Source organism: Triturus cristatus, chromosome 10 (genome assembly GCF_964204655.1).
Source record: "Triturus cristatus chromosome 10, aTriCri1.1, whole genome shotgun sequence".
Lineage (NCBI taxonomy): Eukaryota > Metazoa > Chordata > Amphibia > Caudata > Salamandridae > Triturus > Triturus cristatus.
The window spans coordinates 63383656-63405412 of NC_140593.1; the positions used below are offsets into that span (position 1 = coordinate 63383656).

The following is a 21757-nucleotide window of genomic DNA, read 5'->3' on the forward strand; positions in this document are numbered from 1 at the left end:
AATGAGCTGAGGTGATAGCAATGAGAAAGACAGTCTTCAAACTCAGAAGACGCAGCAAGCAACTATGCACAGGTTTAAAGGGTATGCACTTGAGAAAGCTTTAAGGGAAACATGTGTGTCAAACCTATATTAAATCTCATCACGGTACGTGATTTGTACAAGGAGGGTTGGTCCTCCAAACATAGAAAGGCCAAAAGAACCACCAAATAACCTCTCACAGTGCTCACTATAAGCCCTTGCTGGGTTAAAGACAAAACAAACAAAAGGACGTCGGACAATTTTGCCTGTAAACTTTCAGTGTCTCGAGCACCACACCAGGGTACACATTTGCCCCAGTGCCAAGCATAAATAGATTGTGACGGGGGCATCCAGCGGCGAGAATGACATCCATCACTTCAGAAGGCAAATCAAACACAGTCTATTGCCATTGCTCAATCTCCATGCAAGAAGATGTAGACTCCACGGATTACAGTAGAGGATCCTGCCAAGTTTCTGAGACAGGAGGTCCTTGTGAAGTGGTAGGACAGATGCTCATGGCAGGATTTCCAGGTACACCACTCTACTGGCCCAGTCTAGAGCCACTAGGATGACCTGTTCTCAATCGTTCTTGTACGTGGAGCAGGACAGGCTGTGGAAGGAACGGTGAACAGGAGTTCCTTGTACCATTCGAGCAGCAAAGTGTCGCCAAATGAGTGCTGTTGCAGAAACTCCAGAATGCAGAATTGCTGACATTGCATCTTCCTGACAGTTGCAAAAACATCAAGCAAGAGACACCCCCACTGGTGGAAGAAAACCTGTGCCACCTCAAGATGCAGATGCCACCTATGATCTGCCAGGTGACGTCTACTCAGTTCATCTGGTCTGACATTTAGAGACCTCACCTGGTAATTGGCATCAAGGAAGACACTCGGACTCTCCAACTACTTGCAAAGCCTACTGACACACGACCCAGGACCTCACTACGTCCTGCTTGTCGCTATATCACATGGCAGCGCTGGTGTCAGTAAAAACCTGTACCAGCCTCCCCTTAACAGATGACAGGAAGACCTTCAGGGCCAGAAAAATAGTTCACTGCTCCAGCAGTTTGATATGGAGCTGTCCCTCCTTTGGAGACCAGGCTCTTTTGATCTCCACCTACCTCATGTGACGACCCCACCCCCAAACCAGCAGTAATGCATCCATCACCACCGTCAGGACTGGGCAGGGAAGATCACTGCACACCATTGCAGATCTCAAGCTGTCACCTCCGAGACCTGAATAGTTTTGCATTGATCCTGGGCCCAGTGGAACTTCACGTTTCACTGCAGAGTACGCATGTACCACCTAGCATGATCTACAAGGAGGAAGCATGAGGCCATGCATGAGGGGATGCATGATGACTGAGATTGAAGCATCACAGCTGGAATGGCCTGTACTCGCTGCTGAGGAGGAAAAGCAATGCACTCTGCTGTCTCAATGAATGGAAGCCTCTGTGAGGAGTCATGTGGGGATTTGGCTCATTTATTGTAAATCCAACAATGTCAAGAGTTCCTGCGTCATCCAGAGGTGGTCCATGACTGACTGCATGAGCATGTCTTCAGCAGCCAGTCATCAAGTTACAAAAGTACAGGGATTCCCGACCTCCAAACATGGGCAGCGACGACCACCATCACTTTCATGAACACCCAAGTGGTGCTGGTGAGTCTAAAGGACAGACAGCAAATTGTTCATGCCCTTGTCCCACATTGAACCACAGGTAGCGCATGTCGGACAGCAGGACGGGTACAAGAAAATACGGGTCCTGCAAGTCGAAGGACACCATCCAGTCGTCTAGGTCCAGAGCAGACAGGATCCAGGCCAATGTGAGCACTCTGAATGTGTTCTTTTGTAAAAAGGCATTGAGGGGTTGAAAGTCAGAATAGGCCTGAGGCCCCAGTACTTTTTTGACACTAGGAAATAACAAGAGTAGCACTGCCTTTCGTTGAGTCCAGCAGTGATGCGGAGCAGAGAAGGTGAGACCACAGATATCTGTATGGTGAAGTAGAGGGAAACGTTTGCTCTGCTTTCCCATGACGAGATCTCTGCCCCACTACAGATTCTCCCTAAGGTAAAGGATATGGAAAAATAAAAAAGCTTACTAAACTCAAAACAACTATTTAAATATTTTAGGAAAAATATTATTGCAATTTAATATTATATATTTATTTTACATTTAGAACTAAAGAAAAAATATGCTACAGCACAATCAACTAATAAATCTTTAATTAATGCAAATATAACCAACTAAATTAAATTATGAACATGCTCTGCTGCATGAAAAGCAGTACCTATTCCGTGCATGAGGGTCACTTGCTCTGCTGCTGCCCCTGCAGTAGATGCTTGGTACTTGAGAGGAGCTTGCTCTGTCTCTGTGCTCTGTTGCTGTGCTCCGTCGCTGTGCACTGTCACTGTGCGCACCCTGTGCATGATGGCAGTTCCCGGCGGCATGACTCGTAGGTGGGAGGTGGGAGAGGGGGTTGCGTGGGGAGGGGTTAGTAGGGGGGGAGGTTTCATTTTAATTATTTTTAAAAGCTTACCTTAACTGGCCAGATCGGGACCCACGTTGTCTCTGCTTATCTGCTCCGCGCAGAAAGCAGCAAGCCTCCCTCCCCTCCCCTAAGCCAATCACAACGCTGCAATTGCTTGCGTTGTGATTGGTGGGAAGGCGCCCAGCCAGGCGCCTATGGGGAGGCCATTTTCTCCATGTAGGCTGCATGCAGCCTACATGAAGAAAATGGCAGAGTGCGCATGGCTGGTTTGGCCGGCCCCAGAGGGCTGTCCAAACAGTCAGGGCCGCAACATTGGGCTCGCCACTCCTCCCCTGACCTGTTGCAGGGCCGCCCACCCCCAACCAAACCCTTCTGCTTTCCCGCAGTGCGAGAAGCAGTAACATAAAATGGTATTCATACAATTTTATGTTACTGCTTCTTGCATTGCGGGAGGAAGCAGTGGGTGGGGCGCCACTCCTCCGCCCACATGAAGGAGCCGCCCCTGCATGCTGGACCCCTGCTCTGCTGATGCCAATGCTGAACTGTTCTGTGTGTGAGGAAAGCTTGCTCTGTTGCTGTCTGCATTGTATATGTTTTGTGTAAGAAGGAAGCTTGCTTTGCTGCTGCTCACGTAGTTCCGGTTTTGTGTAGGAGAAAGGTTCTCTGGTGTTGCCAATTCTACACCTGACCTGCATGTGAAGGAAGCTTGTTCCACTGCAAGCTCACCTCCTTCTCCAGGTCTTCAGCATTTCTTTCCACTGCCCTCGGTCCAGCCCACTTCTCATCTCGTTGAGTGCTCTCCCTGTAGTGATTACTGGACCTGGGCCTCTAGCTAGCAGTGATTAGTTTAGCCTGCGTTATTAAAATAAATCAGCCCTAGAGCCACAGGAGGGGGGTGGGGGGGGGGGGGGATTCTATGCGCCAGCTGCTGGGAGATGTCATTGGAACCCAGACAAGGTGTCTGCAGCTTGGCTGGTGCTGGGCTCCCGTGGAGCGAGGGGCTACTATTTCTGGAACTGCAGGCCCCAGAGAGTGTCAGTTATAAATGCTGTAATTGATTGTCTTCAGCTGATGATATTGGAAAAGAGATCAGGAGGCCTCATGGGGGTCATGAGCGAGAATATATGCATACAAAGCTCTCCAGCTGTCCAGTGTGCAGTACATGAGACATCTCTCCTGCATACAAAGCTCTCCAGCTGTCCAGTGTGCAGTACAGGAGGCATCTCTCCTCCAGACAAGGCTCTCCAGCTGTCCAGTGTGCAGTACAGGAGGCATCTCTCCTGCAGACAAGCCTCTCCAGCTGTCCAGTGTGCAGTACAGGAGGCATCTCTCCTGCAGACAAGGCTCTCCAGCTGTCCAGTGTGCAGTACAGGAGGCATCTCTCCTGCAGACAAGGCTCTCCAGCTGTCCAGTGTGCAGTACAGGAGGCATCTCTCCTGCAGACAAGGCTCTCCAGCTGTTCAGTGTGCAGTACAGGAGGCATCTCTCCTGCAGACAAGGCTCTCCAGCTGTCCAGTGTGCAGTACAGGAGGCATCTCTCCTGCAGACAAGGCTCTCCAGCTGTCCAGTGTGCAGTACAGGAGGCATCTCTCCTGCAGACAAGGCTCTCCAGCTGTCCAGTGTGCAGTACAGGAGGCATCTCTCCTGCAGACAAGGCTCTCCAGCTGTCCAGTGTGCAGTACAGGAGGCATCTCTCCTGCAGACAAGGCTCTCCAGCTGTCCAGTGTGCAGTACAGGAGGCATCTCTCCTGCAGACAAGGCTCTCCAGCTGTCCAGTGTGCAGTACAGGAGGCATCTCTCCTGCAGACAAGGCTCTCCAGCTGTCCAGTGTGCAGTACAGGAGGCATCTCTCCTGCAGACAAGGCTCTCCAGCTGTTCAGTGTGCAGTACAGGAGGCATCTCTCCTGTAGACAAAGCTCTCCAGCTGTCCAGTGTACAGTACAGGAGACATCTCTCTGCAGACAAAGCTCTCCAGCTGTCCAGTGTGCAGTACAGGAGGCATCTCTCCTGCAGACAAGGCTCTCCAGCTGTCCAGTGTGCAGTACAGGAGGCATCTCTCCTGCAGACAAGGCTCTCCAGCTGTTCAGTGTGCAGTACAGGAGGCATCTCTCCTGCAGACAAAGCTCTCCATCTGTCCAGTGTGCAGTACAGGAGGCATCTCTCCTGCAGACAAGGCTCTCCAGCTGTCCAGTATGCAGTACAGGAGGCATCTCTCCTGCAGACAAAGCTCTCCAGCTGTCCAGTGTGCAGTACAGGAGGCATCTCTCCTGCAGACAAGGCTCTCCAGCTGTCCAGTGTGCAGTACAGGAGGCATCTCGCCTGCAGACAAGGCTTTCCAGCTGTTCAGTGTGCAGTACAGGAGGCATCTCTCCTGCAGACAAAGCTCTCCAGCTGTCCAGTGTGCAGTACAGGAGGCATCTCTCCTTCAGACAAGGCTCTCCAGCTGTCCAGTATGCAGTACAGGAGGCATCTCTCCTGCAGACAAAGCTCTCAAGCTGTCCAGTGTGCAGTACAGGAGGCATCTCTCCTGCAGACAAGGCTCTCCAGCTGTCCAGTGTGCAGTACAGGAGGCATCTCTCCTGCAGACAAGGCTCTCCAGCTGTTCAGTGTGCAGTACAGGAGGCATCTCTCCTGCAGACAAAGCTCTCCAGCTGTCCAGTGTGCAGTACAGGAGGCATCTCTCCTGCAGACAAGGCTCTCCAGCTGTTCAGTGTGCAGTACAGGAGGCATCTCTCCTGTAGACAAAGCTCTCCAGCTGTCCAGTGTGCAGTACAGGAGGCATCTCTCCTGCAGACAAGGCTCTCCAGCTGTTCAGTGTGCAGTACAGGAGGCATCTCTCCTGCAGACAAAGCTCTCCAGCTGTCCAGTGTGCAGTACAGGAGGCATCTCTCCTGCAGACAAGGCTCTCCAGCTGTTCAGTGTGCAGTACAGGAGGCATCTCTCCTGCAGACAAGACTCTCCAGCTGTCCAGTGTGCAGTACAGGAGGCATCTCTCCTGCAGACAAGGCTCTCCAGCTGTCCAGTGTGCAGTACAGGAGGCATCTCTCCTGCAGACAAGGCTCTCCAGCTGTCCAGTGTGCAGTACAGGAGGCATCTCTCCTGCAGACAAGGCTCTCCAGCTGTCCAGTGTGCAGTACAGGAGGCATCTCTCCTGCAGACAAGGCTCTCCAGCTGTTCAGTGTGCAGTACAGGAGGCATCTCTCCTGCAGACAAGGCTCTCCAGCTGTCCAGTGTGCAGTACAGGAGGCATCTCTCCTGCAGACAAGGCTCTCCAGCTGTCCAGTGTGCAGTACAAGAGACATCTCTCCTGCAGACAAGGCTCTCCAGCTGTTCAGTGTGCAGTACAAGAGGCATCTCTCCTGCAGACAAGGCTCTCCAGTTGTCCAGTGTGCAGTACAGGAGGCATCTCTCCTGCAGACAAAGCTCTCCAGCTGCCCAGTGTGCAGTACAAGAGACATCGCTCCTATAGAGAAGGCACTCCAGCTGTCCAGTGCATAGTACAAGAGACATCTCTCCTGCAGACAAGGCTCTCCAGCTGTCCAGTGTGCAGTACAGGAGGCATCTCTCCTGCAGACAAAGCTCTCCAGCTGTCCAGTGTGCAGTACAGGAGGCATCTCTCCTGCAGACAAGGCTCTCCAGCTGTCCAGTGTACAGTACAAGAGACATCTCTCCTGCAGACAAGGCTCTCCAGCTGTCCAGTGTAAAGTACCGGAGGCATTTCTCTTGCAGAGTAAGCTCTCCAGCTTTCATTGTACAGTACAAGAGACATCTCTCCTATAGAAAAGGCACTCCAGCTGTCTAGTGTACAGTACAAGAGACATCTCTCCTATAGAGAAGGCACTCCAGCTGTCCAGTGTACAGTACAAGAGACATCTCTCCTATAGAGAAGGCACTCCAGCTGTCCAGTGTACAGTACAAGAGACATCTCTCCTATAGAGAAGGCACTCCAGCTGTCCAGTGCACAGTACAAGAGGCATCCCTCCTAGAGACAAGACTCTCCAGCTGTCAGTGTACGGTACAAAAGGCATCTCTCCTGCAGACAAGGCTCTCCAGCTGTGCAGTACAAGATACATCTCTCCCGCAGACAAGGCTCTCCAGCTGTGCAGTACAAGATACATCTCTCCTGCAGACAAGGCTCTCCAGCTCTGCAGTACAAGATACATCTCTCCTGCAGACAAGGCTCTCCAGCTGTCAGTGTACGGTACAAAAGGCATCTCTCCTGCAGACAAGGCTCTTCCAGCTGTCAGTGTACGGTACAAAAGGCATCTCTCCTAGAGACATGACTCTCCAGCTCTCAGTGTACGGTACACGAGGCATCTCTCCTAGAGACAAGACTCTCCAGCTGTCAGTGTACGGTACAAAAGGCATCTCTCCTGCAGACAAGGCTCTCCAGCTGTCAGTGTACGGTACAAAAGGCATCTCTCCTAGAGACATGACTCTCCAGCTCTCAGTGTACGGTATAAAAGGCATCTCTCCTGCAGACAAGACTCTCCAGCTGTCAGTGTACGGTACAAAAGGCATCTCTCCTGCAGACAAGGCTCTCCAGCTGTCAGTGTACAGTAGAAGAGGCATCTCTCCCAGAGACGAATCTCTCCAGCTGTCAGTGTACAGTAGAAGAGGCATCTCTCCTGCAGACGAATCTCTCCAGCTGTCCAGTGTACAGTAGAAGAGGCATCTCTCCTGCAGACAAGGCTCTGCAGCTGTCAGTGTACAGTAGAAGAGGCATCTCTCCTGCAGACAAGGCTCTGCAGCTGTCAGTGTACAGTAGAAGAGGCATCTCTCCTGCAGACAAGGCTCTGCAGCTGTCAGTGTACAGTAGAAGAGGCATCTCTCCTGCAGACGAATCTCTCCAGCTGTCAGTGTACAGTAGAAGAGGCATCTCTCCTGCAGACAAGGCTCTGCAGCTGTCAGTGTACAGTAGAAGAGGCATCTCTCCTGCAGACGAATCTCTCCAGCTGTCAGTGTACAGTAGAAGAGGCATCTCTCCTGCAGACAAGGCTCTGCAGCTGTCAGTGTACAGTAGAAGAGGCATCTCTCCTGCAGACGAATCTCTCCAGCTGTCAGTGTACAGTAGAAGAGGCATCTCTCCTGCAGACAAGGCTCTGCAGCTGTCAGTGTACAGTAGAAGAGGCATCTCTCCTGCAGACGAATCTCTCCAGCTGTCAGTGTACAGTAGAAGAGGCATCTCTCCTGCAGACAAGGCTCTGCAGCTGTCAGTGTACAGTAGAAGAGGCATCTCTCCTGCAGACGAATCTCTCCAGCTGTCAGTGTACAGTAGAAGAGGCATCTCTCCTGCAGACAAGGCTCTGCAGCTGTCCAGTGTACAGTAGAAGAGGCATCTCTCCTGCAGACGAATCTCTCCAGCTGTCAGTGTACAGTAGAAGAGGCATCTCTCCTGCAGACAAGGCTCTGCAGCTGTCAGTGTACAGTAGAAGAGGCATCTCTCCTGCAGACAAGGCTCTGCAGCTGTCAGTGTACAGTAGAAGAGGCATCTCTCCTGCAGACGAATCTCTCCAGCTGTCAGTGTACAGTAGAAGAGGCATCTCTCCTGCAGACAAGGCTCTGCAGCTGTCAGTGTACAGTAGAAGAGGCATCTCTCCTGCAGACAAGGCTCTGCAGCTGTCCAGTGTACAGAGGCGTAGGGAAGTCTAAGAGGAGGTGCATAGCTGCGTAGCTGCGTAGAACGGGGGAAGTGAAGGTACAGGGCCTAGACCTGTGATGCTTTGACTTCATTGTCTTCTTTATTTTGTGGGACCTCTCCGACAAAGATTTTTACTTTGACGATGACTGACAGGAATGACTTCGAGAGTTGGCCGGGACCTTCTATGCGACCAGGACGTAGAGCGGAGTCCTTCGGTGTCGGGTGACCAGGAATGTCGATGCCCTCTCCTGAACCACTGTGAGGTTAATAGCACGGTGGTCAGGACAAGCGATGGGGTCATGGTCCAGCTCCAGGCACCACAAGCAAACCAGGAGGGGCTCTGTCACAGACATTTGCCTGTGGCAGACCCCAAAGGGTTTGAAACCCACAGGTTTCCTAGGGGACGTCCCTAAGACACACTGGGAGGGACTGCTCAAAAAACGTTCAACAAAAAGTTGAAAAAAAGGAAGTCAGAATTTGACTGAGTAACTCTTCTGGCTCTTTGCTGATGGCGCGTAAAGAAAAGCACTGATGTCAGCGCGCTGGGGTGGCGCCCATATGGCCACTGCACACGTCAAATCCGGCACAGGCGCCGATCCACACCACCTACCAGTTTAGATGTACTGCTCAATTTCCTAGATTCAGTCGGACACTTGGGGAATATTGTAAGAAATCTGGGGCTAGAAGTCTGTGGCAGTTATACATATTTCCTCAAACAACACAACAGGCAAGAAGAAAAGACAGGGCTGGATGGTGTTACATTCACTGCACTGGTTGTACACAGGGTACATTATCCTATTACTGGCACACATTCTACATCACACACCTGGATTTTATACCTACTGCATGGATTTTGCAGCAGTCAGTCGACTAGCTACTGAGTCACAGTAAAAAAAAAGGCAGTACCATACACACACAAAATATTGCCACAAAAGTCATACATTTGGTACTGTTTTTCCAGATGTAGCCTAGGACTGATGAGGCACACTGGCGGCTATTGGAAATTCTACGAAGAGGAACGTCTGGCGGAAACAAACTCGAAAACTAAAACAAGAGGTGGAACTGGGATGCATCCAAAATGGCGACTCCCTGTTACAGTTCTGCAAGACAATGCTGGTTTCGGCCTGGTACCTCTGCACTGGAGATAAGCTGTGGCTGGTGTATGCTGGGGTGAAGACCTTGCATCCCATACTGCATACCAAGGTCAGATGGCGAGTTGTGCTGAATTCAGTGATCCCTGAGGCCTGCGCTCAGTGAGCTGGAGGTGCAGATGTCCACTCAGATAAGCATCAGCAGGGAAAGAGACCAGGGACCTTTAACAATCAACAATGTCATGCTGGTTGCACATTTACTGGCGCGCAAACTTCAGCTGCTCTGTGGTAGTGTTGGAGTTGAGCCCATAATGCCTTGGGAATCTGGTGCTCCTAGAGGTTTGCCAGGAATCCACTGCCCGTCTCACTGCTCTTATACCCTGTTGAGGGGGCTCTCATTGGGCAACTGGTGGTTATGACCCACCAAGCGCCAGGGATGTTGCCTTTAATGCACAGAAACATGTGTTGCAATAAGGCTGACAGCATACGCCATGCCTCTAGCTACCTGCCCATTACACAGAGAGTTATACCACTTAGTGAGACTTTGCTCTATGCGACAGACACTGTGGCTGTATCACTGCTGATGAGACCTTTATTGCTCTTATTCTACTATCTTAATTATACATTTGGATACCTACCTCAGCAGCTCTGCTTTTCTCCCTGGAAAAGCCAACATTTCCGGATGTCACAAGAAACGTGATACTAAGATCAGGACTTCCAATGACTCCAGACTGCAGAAATCCTTTGGCTGGTGCTGCACTGCGTTACTCTGCTCACGTTCTATTGGTGCTTCTCATAGGCTTCCCTCCCACAATGACGTTGGCTCACTCCCTAGAGGTTAGTGGATCTGGAGTCCAGACAAGACAAGACAAGATCAAATTCCCGCCTGGGGTCAGGACATCAAGTTCCTCTGGAGCAAGGTGATAGATTTGGGAGACTGTTCAAGAAGGTATGACATTCCATCCAACAGATGCACTAGGCTCCACCTTTGATGCCTCTATGGGGTGGTCCACTTGACTGAGTCCTGGACAGAGGACCAAGCGGTCCTTATGGCCCTTGATGCCAAAATGGCTTTTGATTTAGTTGAGTGGTCTTACCCATTTGCAGTGTTAGAACGGTTGGGTTGTGGACAGTGATTCTGTGCTTGGGTCAAAATACTTTGTTCCCCTGTGGCTAGAGAGAAAGTGAACAGGACAGTGTCCCGTGGCTTCGCGTTGCAGAGGGGCATTCATCAGGGATGCCCTCTTTCCCCCATGTTGTTTGCCCGAGCATTAGAGCCACTAGCAACATGGATCCGCCAGGATCTGTTGATATGGGGAATTTTGGCATCAGGTGCTTGGGAAGAGCGAGTCTCTCTCTATGCCGGCCACATTCTTCTCTATGTTACCCAGCCTCGCTTCTCCATAGATCGAATCATGCAGGCGTTTCATATTTTTGGGGACCATTCGGGCTATAGAATTAACTGGTCCAAGTCAGTAATCTACCCGCTCTTGGGAACCAGGCTCCGCCTGGCACACAATGGGGTTCCAGTATCTGGGGATGAACATAACAAGAGACCCCAAGGAGTTCCTCAAAAAGAACATTCTCACCAAACTAGACAGGCTCAAAGGAGATGTGACGCACTGGAGCAGCTTGCCACTAACGCTCATGGGAAGGTCAGCCCTCTTCAAAATGATGGGTCTTCCACTGTTGTTGTACGCAATGCAAAATACGGCTTGCAGAATCCCACCAGAGGTGTTCCAGAAAATAGACCATGAAATTCAGCGGTTACTGTGGCGGGGGGGGGGGTCCCTAGAATATCACTGGCCAAACTGCAGAGGGGTCTATGATCGGGGGCTAGCACTCCCAGACATTTTAAGATACTACTGGGCCTCACAGCTGCAGGTGATAAATGACTGGGTTTTCTTAGACCAGCAGAACGCAGCGTATAGAGTTGACAGAATGGCGATGGGAAGGGGGAGCTACGAAGATCTCCCCTACGGGTTTAAAAGAGACAGAGGCATTCCACAACATACCATGACGGTAGTTAGGGTCTGGAGAGAAGCCCAAAAATATCTAGGTTGGACATCAAGACTCACTGGTATGACCTCATTGTGGCACAGCCATTTGTTGTCTGTTGTGGGTGGACTCTGAGGATTTAGGGCCAAGGAGTTGCTGGGCACTGAGCACTTGGGCGACTTATGGAGTGGCCAGGCTATAGTCAAATTTGAAGACCTGAGCCGAGAATATGGTTTGGCAGAATCCGAGCGATTTCGCAACTTGCGGTTCGGACATGCACTTCAATGCCACAAATGGGAGGTCGAACAGTCCCGGAGTCCTCCCCCCTTGAAGACCGAGTGCTTACAGAGGCACTGCCAGATAAAGCTGTGTCAATGATCTATCGCAAACTAATCAATAATGCTCCAGCCCCACTTGCATCTCTGAGGAGGGCATGGGAGGAAGACATGGGTGACTTGGAAGAAGAGGACTGGGTGGAAGCTATCCAAAGCCCATGGAAGACAGTCATATGCACCTGTTTCAAACTGATCCAACTAAAAATACTACATCAGACCTACTACTCACAGACATTGCTACATAAAATTGCAGGGTTGCAACCCCGAAATGTAGAAGAGGTTGTCAAGAGGAGGGCATTTTCTTCCATATTCTTTGGGAATGCCCACAGACGTACTGGGCTAAAACACTTGGGATAATGTCTCGAGCCATGCGGGTAGAGGTGCCTTTGGATTCAAAATTGCTGATCCTGGGAATCACTGGGATGATCAAATAGCCCAGGTACACGAAATCTGGTTGCGATTGGCAGAAGTGGTAGCCAAGAGGAATTTAGCGAGCGCTTGGGGTGCAGGATTCCCCCAGAAGTTGCGGACTGGGAGGCAGACTTGGACTGGTGTTGGATGCCAGAACAAGAGATATACAAGGCCGAAGGTTGTCCCAAAAAGTGGCGAAAAAGTGTGGCTTGGTGAGGCAACAGGAGTTAAGACTGATCAAGAGCTGGTAGATTGTTTGGGGGGAGCAGGGACTGGGGTGCCTCTGGCATTTATGTGGGCAGTAAAAGCACCACTTTTTGATTCAATGGAAATGCTCATCCTGCAATGTATCAAACCCATGGTGGGTATATCGAAAATGTTCACTGGTATATTCTGTGATGTGTGGAAATCAAAGCCTTTGCTTAATAAAAAGAATTTAAAAAAGAAGGTATAACATTCTTATTTATGGCATCCTGGAAGAGGAAGAAAAGTAGGACATGATGGACCTAATTCCACGTCTTCTCAATGACGTACACTGGACAGGCACCCTCCTTGAAGTTTTACACCACCGTCCAAAATGACGCTATCAATCCGCGTGCAATCCCACTAATTAACCACTTTTGATTATGACATTGCCATACTTATCCTCACAAAATCCTTCAGAAATAGACCAACGAGAAACCCAGTTTTTGAAAGTTGAGATTTCTGGATAGGAAACAGATTGTGTGTGCACAATATGCTCCAAAGACACACAAACTACACTTTTTCTCTGGTATCTCTAGACTCCTTATTGATTTGGCCAAGTATCCTTGATTACTGGGGAGACATGAACCCAGCACCAGACCCGGTCCGCGATAAATTAGGGCATGCTGACATGCACAACAACGACAAAGCTCTGATTTGTGTCTTGCAAGATGATCATTATCCGATAAATGAAGCCTACTCCACTCAACTGACAATGAATATACTTTATTTTCTGCCCCCCCATCATACGACCACGTATCAACTATTGCTTGATGTAGGAACAGATTATGCAAGACACCCCGTGATATTTTGGAGGGTGGTGGTATTGATTATACACCAATAAAGTTTGGACCTGGGTTATACAGCACCCCAAACACCCACAGTGGCAAATGAACGTCAAGAGAAGGCATACATTAGATCCCGAATCTACGACGTTATTCCGCAGCCATTTTCCCCGCAAGAAATCACAACGCGGTCGTTACAACGACCGCTTTGTGATTCCGCATACCATTACTCCGCAAGTCGGAACAACGACTTGCGGAGGGGGGGCGCTGGATGTTGGAATAGTATAATTTACTATTCCAACTCCAGTCTGTGCGGACACCACGGATGGTGTTGAATTTTAAATCCAACACCTTCCCCCCCCTCCGCAAGTCGTTCTTTCGACTTGCGGAGTAATGGTATGCGGAATCACAACGCGGTCGTTGTAACAACCGCGTTGTGATTCCCTTTGTTGAAAAAGTTTCGGGGTAAACGCTGTTTACCTTAGATCCCATATCCAAACGTATACACAGAAGAATGAAGGGGCGAACCACTCTGCACAAACTCTGAGAGCAGTTGCTAAAGCCACAGGGAGGGTCTTCTAATGTAAGACTCTGCAACTGCCAGGCAGCAATCCAAAAAAGAACAGATGGAACTAGTGAGATCTGTCAAAGCGGAATCACACAATACACTGACATCCCTTTCCTGGCTCCCAGCTGTTGTGGGAGATAGCAAGTGTTACCTCAGCTCTTCGGCAAAAAGTGTGCTCGTCAAATTAAAGCAACAGTAGTAATAATATGTAGAATAGGCTGGCAGACTTTTGGTTGCAAAAGTAAACCAGAGTATATTACTGATGTCTATTGCTGTTGACCATACACTCCTTTGACATACCTTCCTAGGATATGGAGCTCTGCAGCTCTGTTTGGGAGGAAGTACTAATGCAAGAAGAGGATTTTGTACAGTTCTTACCCACTTTTTCCCATGACGGTAGGGCCCTACTGGACGGTAGGGCCCTACTGGAAGGTAAAATCAAATTGAAGAGATAGCTGATCCTATTTCTGATTAGGCCACCTGCAAATCCTCTGATGAGGATGGCTTTCCAGGCAGGATTTTACATGACAGGCAAATCGCGCATAACCTTTTCACAACACTGTGCTTTTATTGAGACAGAGACGGTGGGCTCACTTTCCAATACAGCTACCATCGCACTAATGCCTAAAGAGAGAAAAGACCCCTTAGAACTGCCCGATATCCTGCAATGGATACTGAGAAGGCATTTGACTGAGTCGAAAGGGCAATCATTTTTTAAGCCTGGAAAGTACAGGGCTTGGACAGAATTTCATTGCTGAAGTCCATTGGTTATATGACTTCTCCTCGGCTGACATAAACTGTGGAAGTTTGCTTTAGGGACTAGCAGAGTGAAGGTGGGGAACACATTAGGGCTACCCTTTATCCCCACTCCTGTTCCCTTTGATACTGGAGCTGCAGTCAGCTGTCATCCGTCGTTCTGTTGATACACATGGGATAAATACATAGGCAGGACAGATCAAAGCGTTTCTCAACACTGATGTTATTCCCCTTAAACTGTCCGACCCTGGCTAATCTGTACCTGCGGCAATGCCACTTATCTACACTTTCTGCAGTTTTCTGAACATAAGATTAATTGGAAAAATAACTTCCAAGGATAGCCTTTGTGGATTCAACTTGTGATGGATCCATAGCTGACTCAACATCTTCGATGACTGCTTCAACAGGGGCTTGGAGAAACTGGTGGATGCAACCTGCTTCTCCCCGATGACCAAGACTAAATCTTCGTTAGGTCACATCTCCACTTGTCCCTTTGTGGAATAGCACAAATAGTCATAAGGACAGTTGTGCTTGGGTTCAATTATATGTTCATTATGCTGCCAATATTGATCCCTAAAAAGTTGATGACTCAGACTGACTCTGACATTAAGTCATATCTATGAAGCTAACTCTGGGGGCTCTGTCTGCCTCATATATCATCATATTCTGTTGTATTAGTACCCTTTACACTTATCCCAACGGGTGTGCTTCTCTCCGAGTATGCAAGACATACCTGTGTGGGTTTAAACAAAAAACTACTTCTGTGTTCTGAGAATGTGCACTTGACACAATACCACCTTCTGAACAGAATCCGATTATCTGGTTGACTGGAAATATGCTCATAAAGAGCTTAAAGTTCACCACTTCTTTCATGAAAAGGCACCCCAGACGATTCACTGGAATACATAGGATAGGATAACACTGGTAAAGCGCACTAATACCCGAGGGTGTCAAGGCGCTATAACATGGTATGAGGGTGGAGTGCGGTACCTGTACCAGCTACTCCTTGACGGGTCTCCCAGATGTCTTCAGTGAACATAACCTCAATGATTCGGATCACTGGAAATGTTGTCAGATAATGCATTGCTTACACGGTCATCTAGGAGCACTGACTCCCCCATTCTGCAGTGTCTCAAGACATGGTCTCTACCAGGGAGTGTTCTCAGGACCGTGTTACCTATTACTGATCTTTTCTGATTGACTAGCCAAAGGGCATTCAGACTCCGCTGGAAGATCGTTACGATGGGACCGAAGATGATTAGACATCCTTACTAAGGGACCATGAAATAGTCAGGGATGGCCTTTTGGATCATTCTAAGTTCCGGAGACACACCTTTGATGAAATCCTGCAGGACAGTCCAGCTTGCAGCCATATTGAGGGCAGTGTTGACTAATAGAAATGTATCTACCTATTAATTATTGTACCTGTTCTGCGCAGTTAAACCATTCTAAATAATATTGCTTGTTAAGTCCCATGCGGCAGCCAAGCTTTGCAAATTGAGCCCCAAAAGCTCCATGCCCACGACGGGTGGTGTACTGCACGCCACCGGACTATGCACTGTGATAAATGTCTAGTATATATCTTGTATTACGTCTCTGGCCCTTTCCTGGTGACCAAAGATGACAGCTGAGATCAAGATGCATGATAGCATGGCGAGGGTACGACTCATATTGATCTATAGTTACTGGTGGATGCCACATCATGTGTAGCAGCCATTCTGTATGACTCACTACTTTCATGGGTACAGGCAGGGCTGTGTTACTATATCCTATCCCGAGATGACTCCTAGATGATCCAGGGCGGCACTGTTACTACTGTTTAGCGTTTTTCAATATTTGAGCTTCGTATATGTACAGTGTCCTTTTCCACCACCTCTGGGAACCTGCCAATGATGACAACCTCTTCTTCCACTCCAATGTTAGCAAATTCAAAATCCAAAGCTGCAGATCACCAACAAGTAAAAGCAAAATCTTACCGTAGAGCCTCCCTGTCCGCCATCAAACACAGGTGGTCATGAGCTTCCTCAAACTCAATGGTTCTGCGTCAAACCCAATGTGTCATCAGCCTCCCACCATTCAAAACTCCTGCAGCTGTGTACATTATTCATTCCCAGCCTCAACTGTGCATTTCGTAAACAGGCCAGTGCGCCTAACAGGAGAGCAGGGCTTGGAGAAAACCAACCACAACCGGCCCCTGCTCTTGCAGGATTGAATGCAGGTTTTGCATTGCAGGTGCTTGGACTGATGTGATAAATGTCGAATATTCCCACCTGCGGAAAGAAACCCCAGAACGCTTCTTTTATTATTAAGTGAAAATCTTCATCCATATCTTGAAATGGAGGTAAAAAGCTGTCATTGTCCAAACAGCAGGTCCAGCCTCCATAGAAGAAACAGTAGAGCATTTTGCACTTTTTTCTCTCACATTTAAACAATACAAAATGCAACATTCTAGCGTCTAGCAAAAGACTGCACTGCGGTGTTTATCTGACCTTGCAAACTCTTCATGACAAACAGAAAGGAGAAAGAAAAGGGGCCTGTCAGGATAAAAGTGCACAGAGTTAAAAAAAAACAAGCACTGATCCTTTAAGGAGCCAGCAGTTTCCATCTCCCAGTATGCTCTGTGCTGGCAGTTTAGCTCACAGTCTCAGTCCTTTATGAAGAAAATACACACAAGTTTAAATTAATATAAATGTAATTTGATGTTGTGATAATTGACAACCGTAGAGGAGAGAGGGTTGTTCATGGCGTCAGTGGAGATACCTAGATTGTAAAACTAGGAATATAAGTAACATTTCTTTGAGTATTGTAGGCTCTTCACACACTCCCTTTTCCTTCATTGCTGCCTTTGTCATGTAGAGGTTTACAAGGACAAATCTACACATTTTAGCAGTTTTTTTGCTCTTCACACAGTCCCTTTTCCTTCATGGCTGCCTTTGTCATGTAGAGGTTTACAAGGTCAAATCTACACACTTTAGCAGTTTTTTTGCTCTTCACACAGTTCCTTTTCCATCATGGCTGCCTTTGTCATGTAGAGGTTTACAAGGTCAAATCTACACACTTTAGCAGTTTTTTTGCTAGATGGTGAAATGTTGCCGCTTGTATTGTTTAAATGTGATTATTATCAGAGAGAAAATGTAGGAAGAAAGACTCCAGTTTCTTTTATTGAGGCTGCACCTGCGTCTGTAAAATGACAGCTTTTCATCTTTAATGCAAGATATAGAGGGTGACTTTTACTTTATACAGAAGTGTTCCAGGGTCCCCGCACACAGGAAAGAATACACGAATATTCACCTTCCATGACTATCATTTAAGATCCTACAATATAAAATTCAGTAACAAATTGAACACAGACACTGCATGAGCCTAGCTTTGCCGCAGGTTCTTCATTCACAAAGAGGAGAAAACCATTTGGGGAAATCTCCCAACTTGGCCTCTGTCTTGTGGAAATTTTAAGTTTGCTGCACAAATTATTGCCTAGTTTGAAAATCAGCTTTTGCTTAAAGGTAGTGACCGTAGCAACTGATGGTGACATCATGTAGAAAGACTCTTGATCCAATGCTGGGGAGCAACAGAAGCGCAGCTCCCATCTCCTTACCTGCTTGCCTCGCTTCCCTGGACGTCCAGTTGGTCCCCTGTGGCCTGGAACTCCCTCTTCGCCCTTTGGACCCATCTCACCCTGAAAAGGAAGTAGAAGACCCATGACTATTACAACTTACAGGCCATCATTTCATCTTGCAGCTCACCTGACCAATCACACTTTTTTCCTGAAATCAGTGACCAGGTTGTGCCCATGGTAGACTGTCGTATCACATTGCGCGCGTGCTATCCAATCACACCGTAATCTTGGAACTTAGGACAGAGTCAAGTGCAATGATACTCATGGGTAGCTAACTTGTACTGCATGAATCCTGCCCAAATGCACCTTTATCTGGGAATCCAGGCTCCAGTCCAGGGAGGCATCATTAATGGTCGACCATCTCATACTGGTTCGGGTAGGCAAGCACAGATGTTTTTCGGTCTCTGGGACGACATCATGCAAGAAAGCATGGGTGGAAGGCTGCCTCCTCTGCAACCCTGGCCACACACATGTGTCCGGGACTCTGGGCTAAAATTATTTCATTTCCTAAGTCGTGGACCCCCTCATTAGGCTTTGCGGACCCCCCAAGGGTTCCCCGAACCACAGGTTAAGAACCACTGGTCTACATTGCAGTAGAGTAAGGACTGGCAAAACACCAGTGGGCCCAAGATCTGGGGGAAAGCCTGCCTGTCCCCAAGGGCATCAGACCACATTTCACCAGCCGCTGCCTCTCCTTTATGTAATTGGACAACTATGGTTAACCATGGTTTCTCCATGCAGCACATGCAACACAGCAGCCACAAACTGTCTGAGTGCAGGGGGCACAACTCGAGAAGAAGTTGGAGCCTCCCTTAAGTAGGCTTTCCCGCCTCCCAGTCTTCAAGAGATCAATGAAAACAACCCTGTTCAGAGAGGCATTCTGCCTTGAGTCAGACCACAAGGCCTAGACCACTCTTCAGCATCAGTTACACACATAACCCGCACCGATCATAAATGAACACTATCCCATTGAGCCTGCTGGGTTCTTGCTTCCCTCACTGTGACGCCCCGCTCATGATAACCGCAGGCCTCAAGAGTCAGCAGTATGGGAACATTACTTACTTGATATCCAATGGCTAAATGATAGTAATCTTCATTTTAGGTTGCAAATGCAGAATATTTCAGTTTTCTTGTCGGGATCCCGGAAAGGGTCAAATCCATACAAAGGATCTACTTAGACTTGAGATCTGTGATCATTGCCAAACGCAGTAACAAGCTTGGGAAAACAATGCAGGCAATTTCCTTCATAGTCTACTTTTGGAAGTTGAGACTACATTTCAGCTCCATTTCCTGAAGCCCTTACAAGTGGGAGAAAATAGCCTGATAAGCAGAATGGAAGACGCTGGAAAGATTGTGCTCTGTTCCTTTAAGGAGACAGCAGCTTCCATCTCCCGGCATGCCTTGTACTGCCAGTTGCTTGAGAGCCTCAATTATTTTTGATACGCTTATGCCAGAGAGTTGAATGTAGATATATAGACAGGGGTGGCTCCTCCATTATAGCAGAGAAGTATTCCCCCCCACCCGCCCCCGCTGAAAGCCAGCAGAGGCCAAGGACAAAAATAAAATGGTAATAAAACAATTTTATTTTCATTTTATTTTTCGTCCTTCAGGCTGCTAGCCGATCCGAGGGAATGGTGCAGCCATCCATAGCGATGCAGCAGGACCAGGGTGGGGGGGGGTGAGTGGTCGGCACTACTAAGTGTGCATGATGGCTTGACTGGCTGTCTGGGGCCGGCCACACCATCATTAGCACTTAGCCATTTCTAGTCCTCCAACCTCGGTCTCAGAACTTCACTCTCCCCAGCAGCTCTGCTGTCTGAGCGCATCTCTTCCATCTTCCCTGGTAGGTGTTCAAGGCTGCCCAGGTCCGCCTCGTGGTCGCCCACTTCGCCCGTGCACCCTGCTCCTGGTGTATCTGGTGTGCCCGTTTCTCCCTGCTACTGGTGCATTTTTTCTTATTGTAATTGGTATATTGTTGTGTTTTTCTTTGGCTCTTTGCCACTGTTAATTTGTTTGCATGGTAGCGTTTTTCCCCTTGTTCTGTACTTTTTGTCTCTGCCGCGGAGTCCCTTGCGGCCCCTCCCCACTGCTGGTTCCCGCTCCCCCTCCCAGCTGCAAGTCCCTCTCCCCTTCCTTATTTATGGCGGCCGCGCGCAAAGGAGCACCTAAGGCCAGGCCATCTGGACCCTTCCGCGACCCGACCGCGACCAGCGCCAGAGACCCTGCATCTCGCCCCACCCACTGCTACAGCACAGCCGTCCTCCACGCACTCAACCCCGGAAGACTCAGAGACTGCCAACAGGCCACACTGAACACAACCCACGGACAGTTCTCCTGCCTTCACTGCCAACAGACTTTCACCTTCACCACCACCCCAGTCCACAGCACCACAGAAGCAAACACCGGCGACACACTAAGATGCATCCTCCTCAACGTGCGCTCAGTACACAAACACGCCAGAGAGATGTGGAACCTACTCGACTCTCTCTCGCCCAACACCGCCTTCTTCACGGAGACCTGGACCAACGCCTCTTCCACCCCCGACATCAACACCGCCATCCTAGACGGATACAATATGCAGAGGAAGGCCTGCCCCAAACACCCGGGAGGGGGCCTTACCATCGCCCAAAAAAACACCCTCCACCTCACCACCTCCAGCGAAACCTTCCCCTCCGCCAAACACCTGCACTTCCAGATACAGACCAGCCCCAACTCCACACTTCGCGGAACCCTCATCTACAGACCCCCCCGGCCCCCAGGCCCCTTTCGCCGCCACCATCACCGACCTCATCGATCCCCCCGCCATCGCCTCAGTGAACTACATTCTCATCGGAGACCTGAACTTCCACTTCAACAACCACAACGACCCCAACTCCACAACCCTTCGCGACAATATCGCCAACATCGGACTCAAACAACTCGTCAGCCCACCGACCCACAGAGCAGGATACACCCTGGACCCCGTCTTCGCAGCAGTTAACAGCGTGCACTTCAGCCACACAACGCAAGCCCCGTGGACCGACCACCACTGCGTACATTTCACCATCGACAAACCCAAGGCACCCCAACCAGCCCCACGCCCACCACGAAGGAACTGGAGCAAGATCACCGATGAGCAACTGAACTCCGCCCTCACCCGAGACAACCTGGGCACATGGGCATCCGATGCCAACGTCGCTGCCAAGGAACTCCACACCTGGATCTCCAACTGCGCAGACGAGCTCGCCCCGCTTCACAACCCAGACAAACAGCGCACCAAGAAAGCCACCTGGTTCACCACCGATCTCCAAGAAGCCAGACGCACCTGCAGACACCTGGAAAAGAACTGAAGAAACACCCGAAAACTGCGCCACCTACAAGGATGCCATGACAGAATACCATAACCGAATCAGAACCACAAAGAGGACTTTCATCCACAACATAATCTTCGCCAGCGCCACCAACTCCAGGGAACTCTTCAGCATCATCCAGGACTTCAACAACCCCCACAGCCAAGCCACAGACATCATCCCATCCCAAGATCTCTGCGATAAGCTCGGAATCTACTTCCACCTCAAGATCAAAAACCTCTACGACAACTTCATCGACCATGCACCGGACGCCCAGCCCCCAGACGCACCAGCCAACCCACCATCTCCTCCTGGATGCCTAACACAAACGAAGACACCGCCTCAACCATGAAAGGCATCCACTCAGGGGCCCCCACCGACCCCTGCCCTCCCCACATCTATCACAGAGTTGCCACCACCATCGCACCCAAACTACATCACATCATCAACACCACCTACAAAACAGGCACCTTCCCA

At 49.4% G+C, this 21757-nt stretch overlaps 1 protein-coding gene across 1 annotated transcript in view; it reads right to left on the bottom strand.

Annotated features, from left to right (window-relative positions):
• Positions 1-21757, bottom strand: part of COLQ (collagen like tail subunit of asymmetric acetylcholinesterase) — a 778371-nt gene that overhangs the window by 268042 nt on the left and 488572 nt on the right. Inside the window, exon 11 of the mRNA XM_085630419.1 lies at positions 17931-18011. Coding sequence (XP_085486545.1) covers positions 17931-18011 — 81 coding nt within the window. The remainder of the gene's footprint in view (positions 1-17930; positions 18012-21757) is intronic.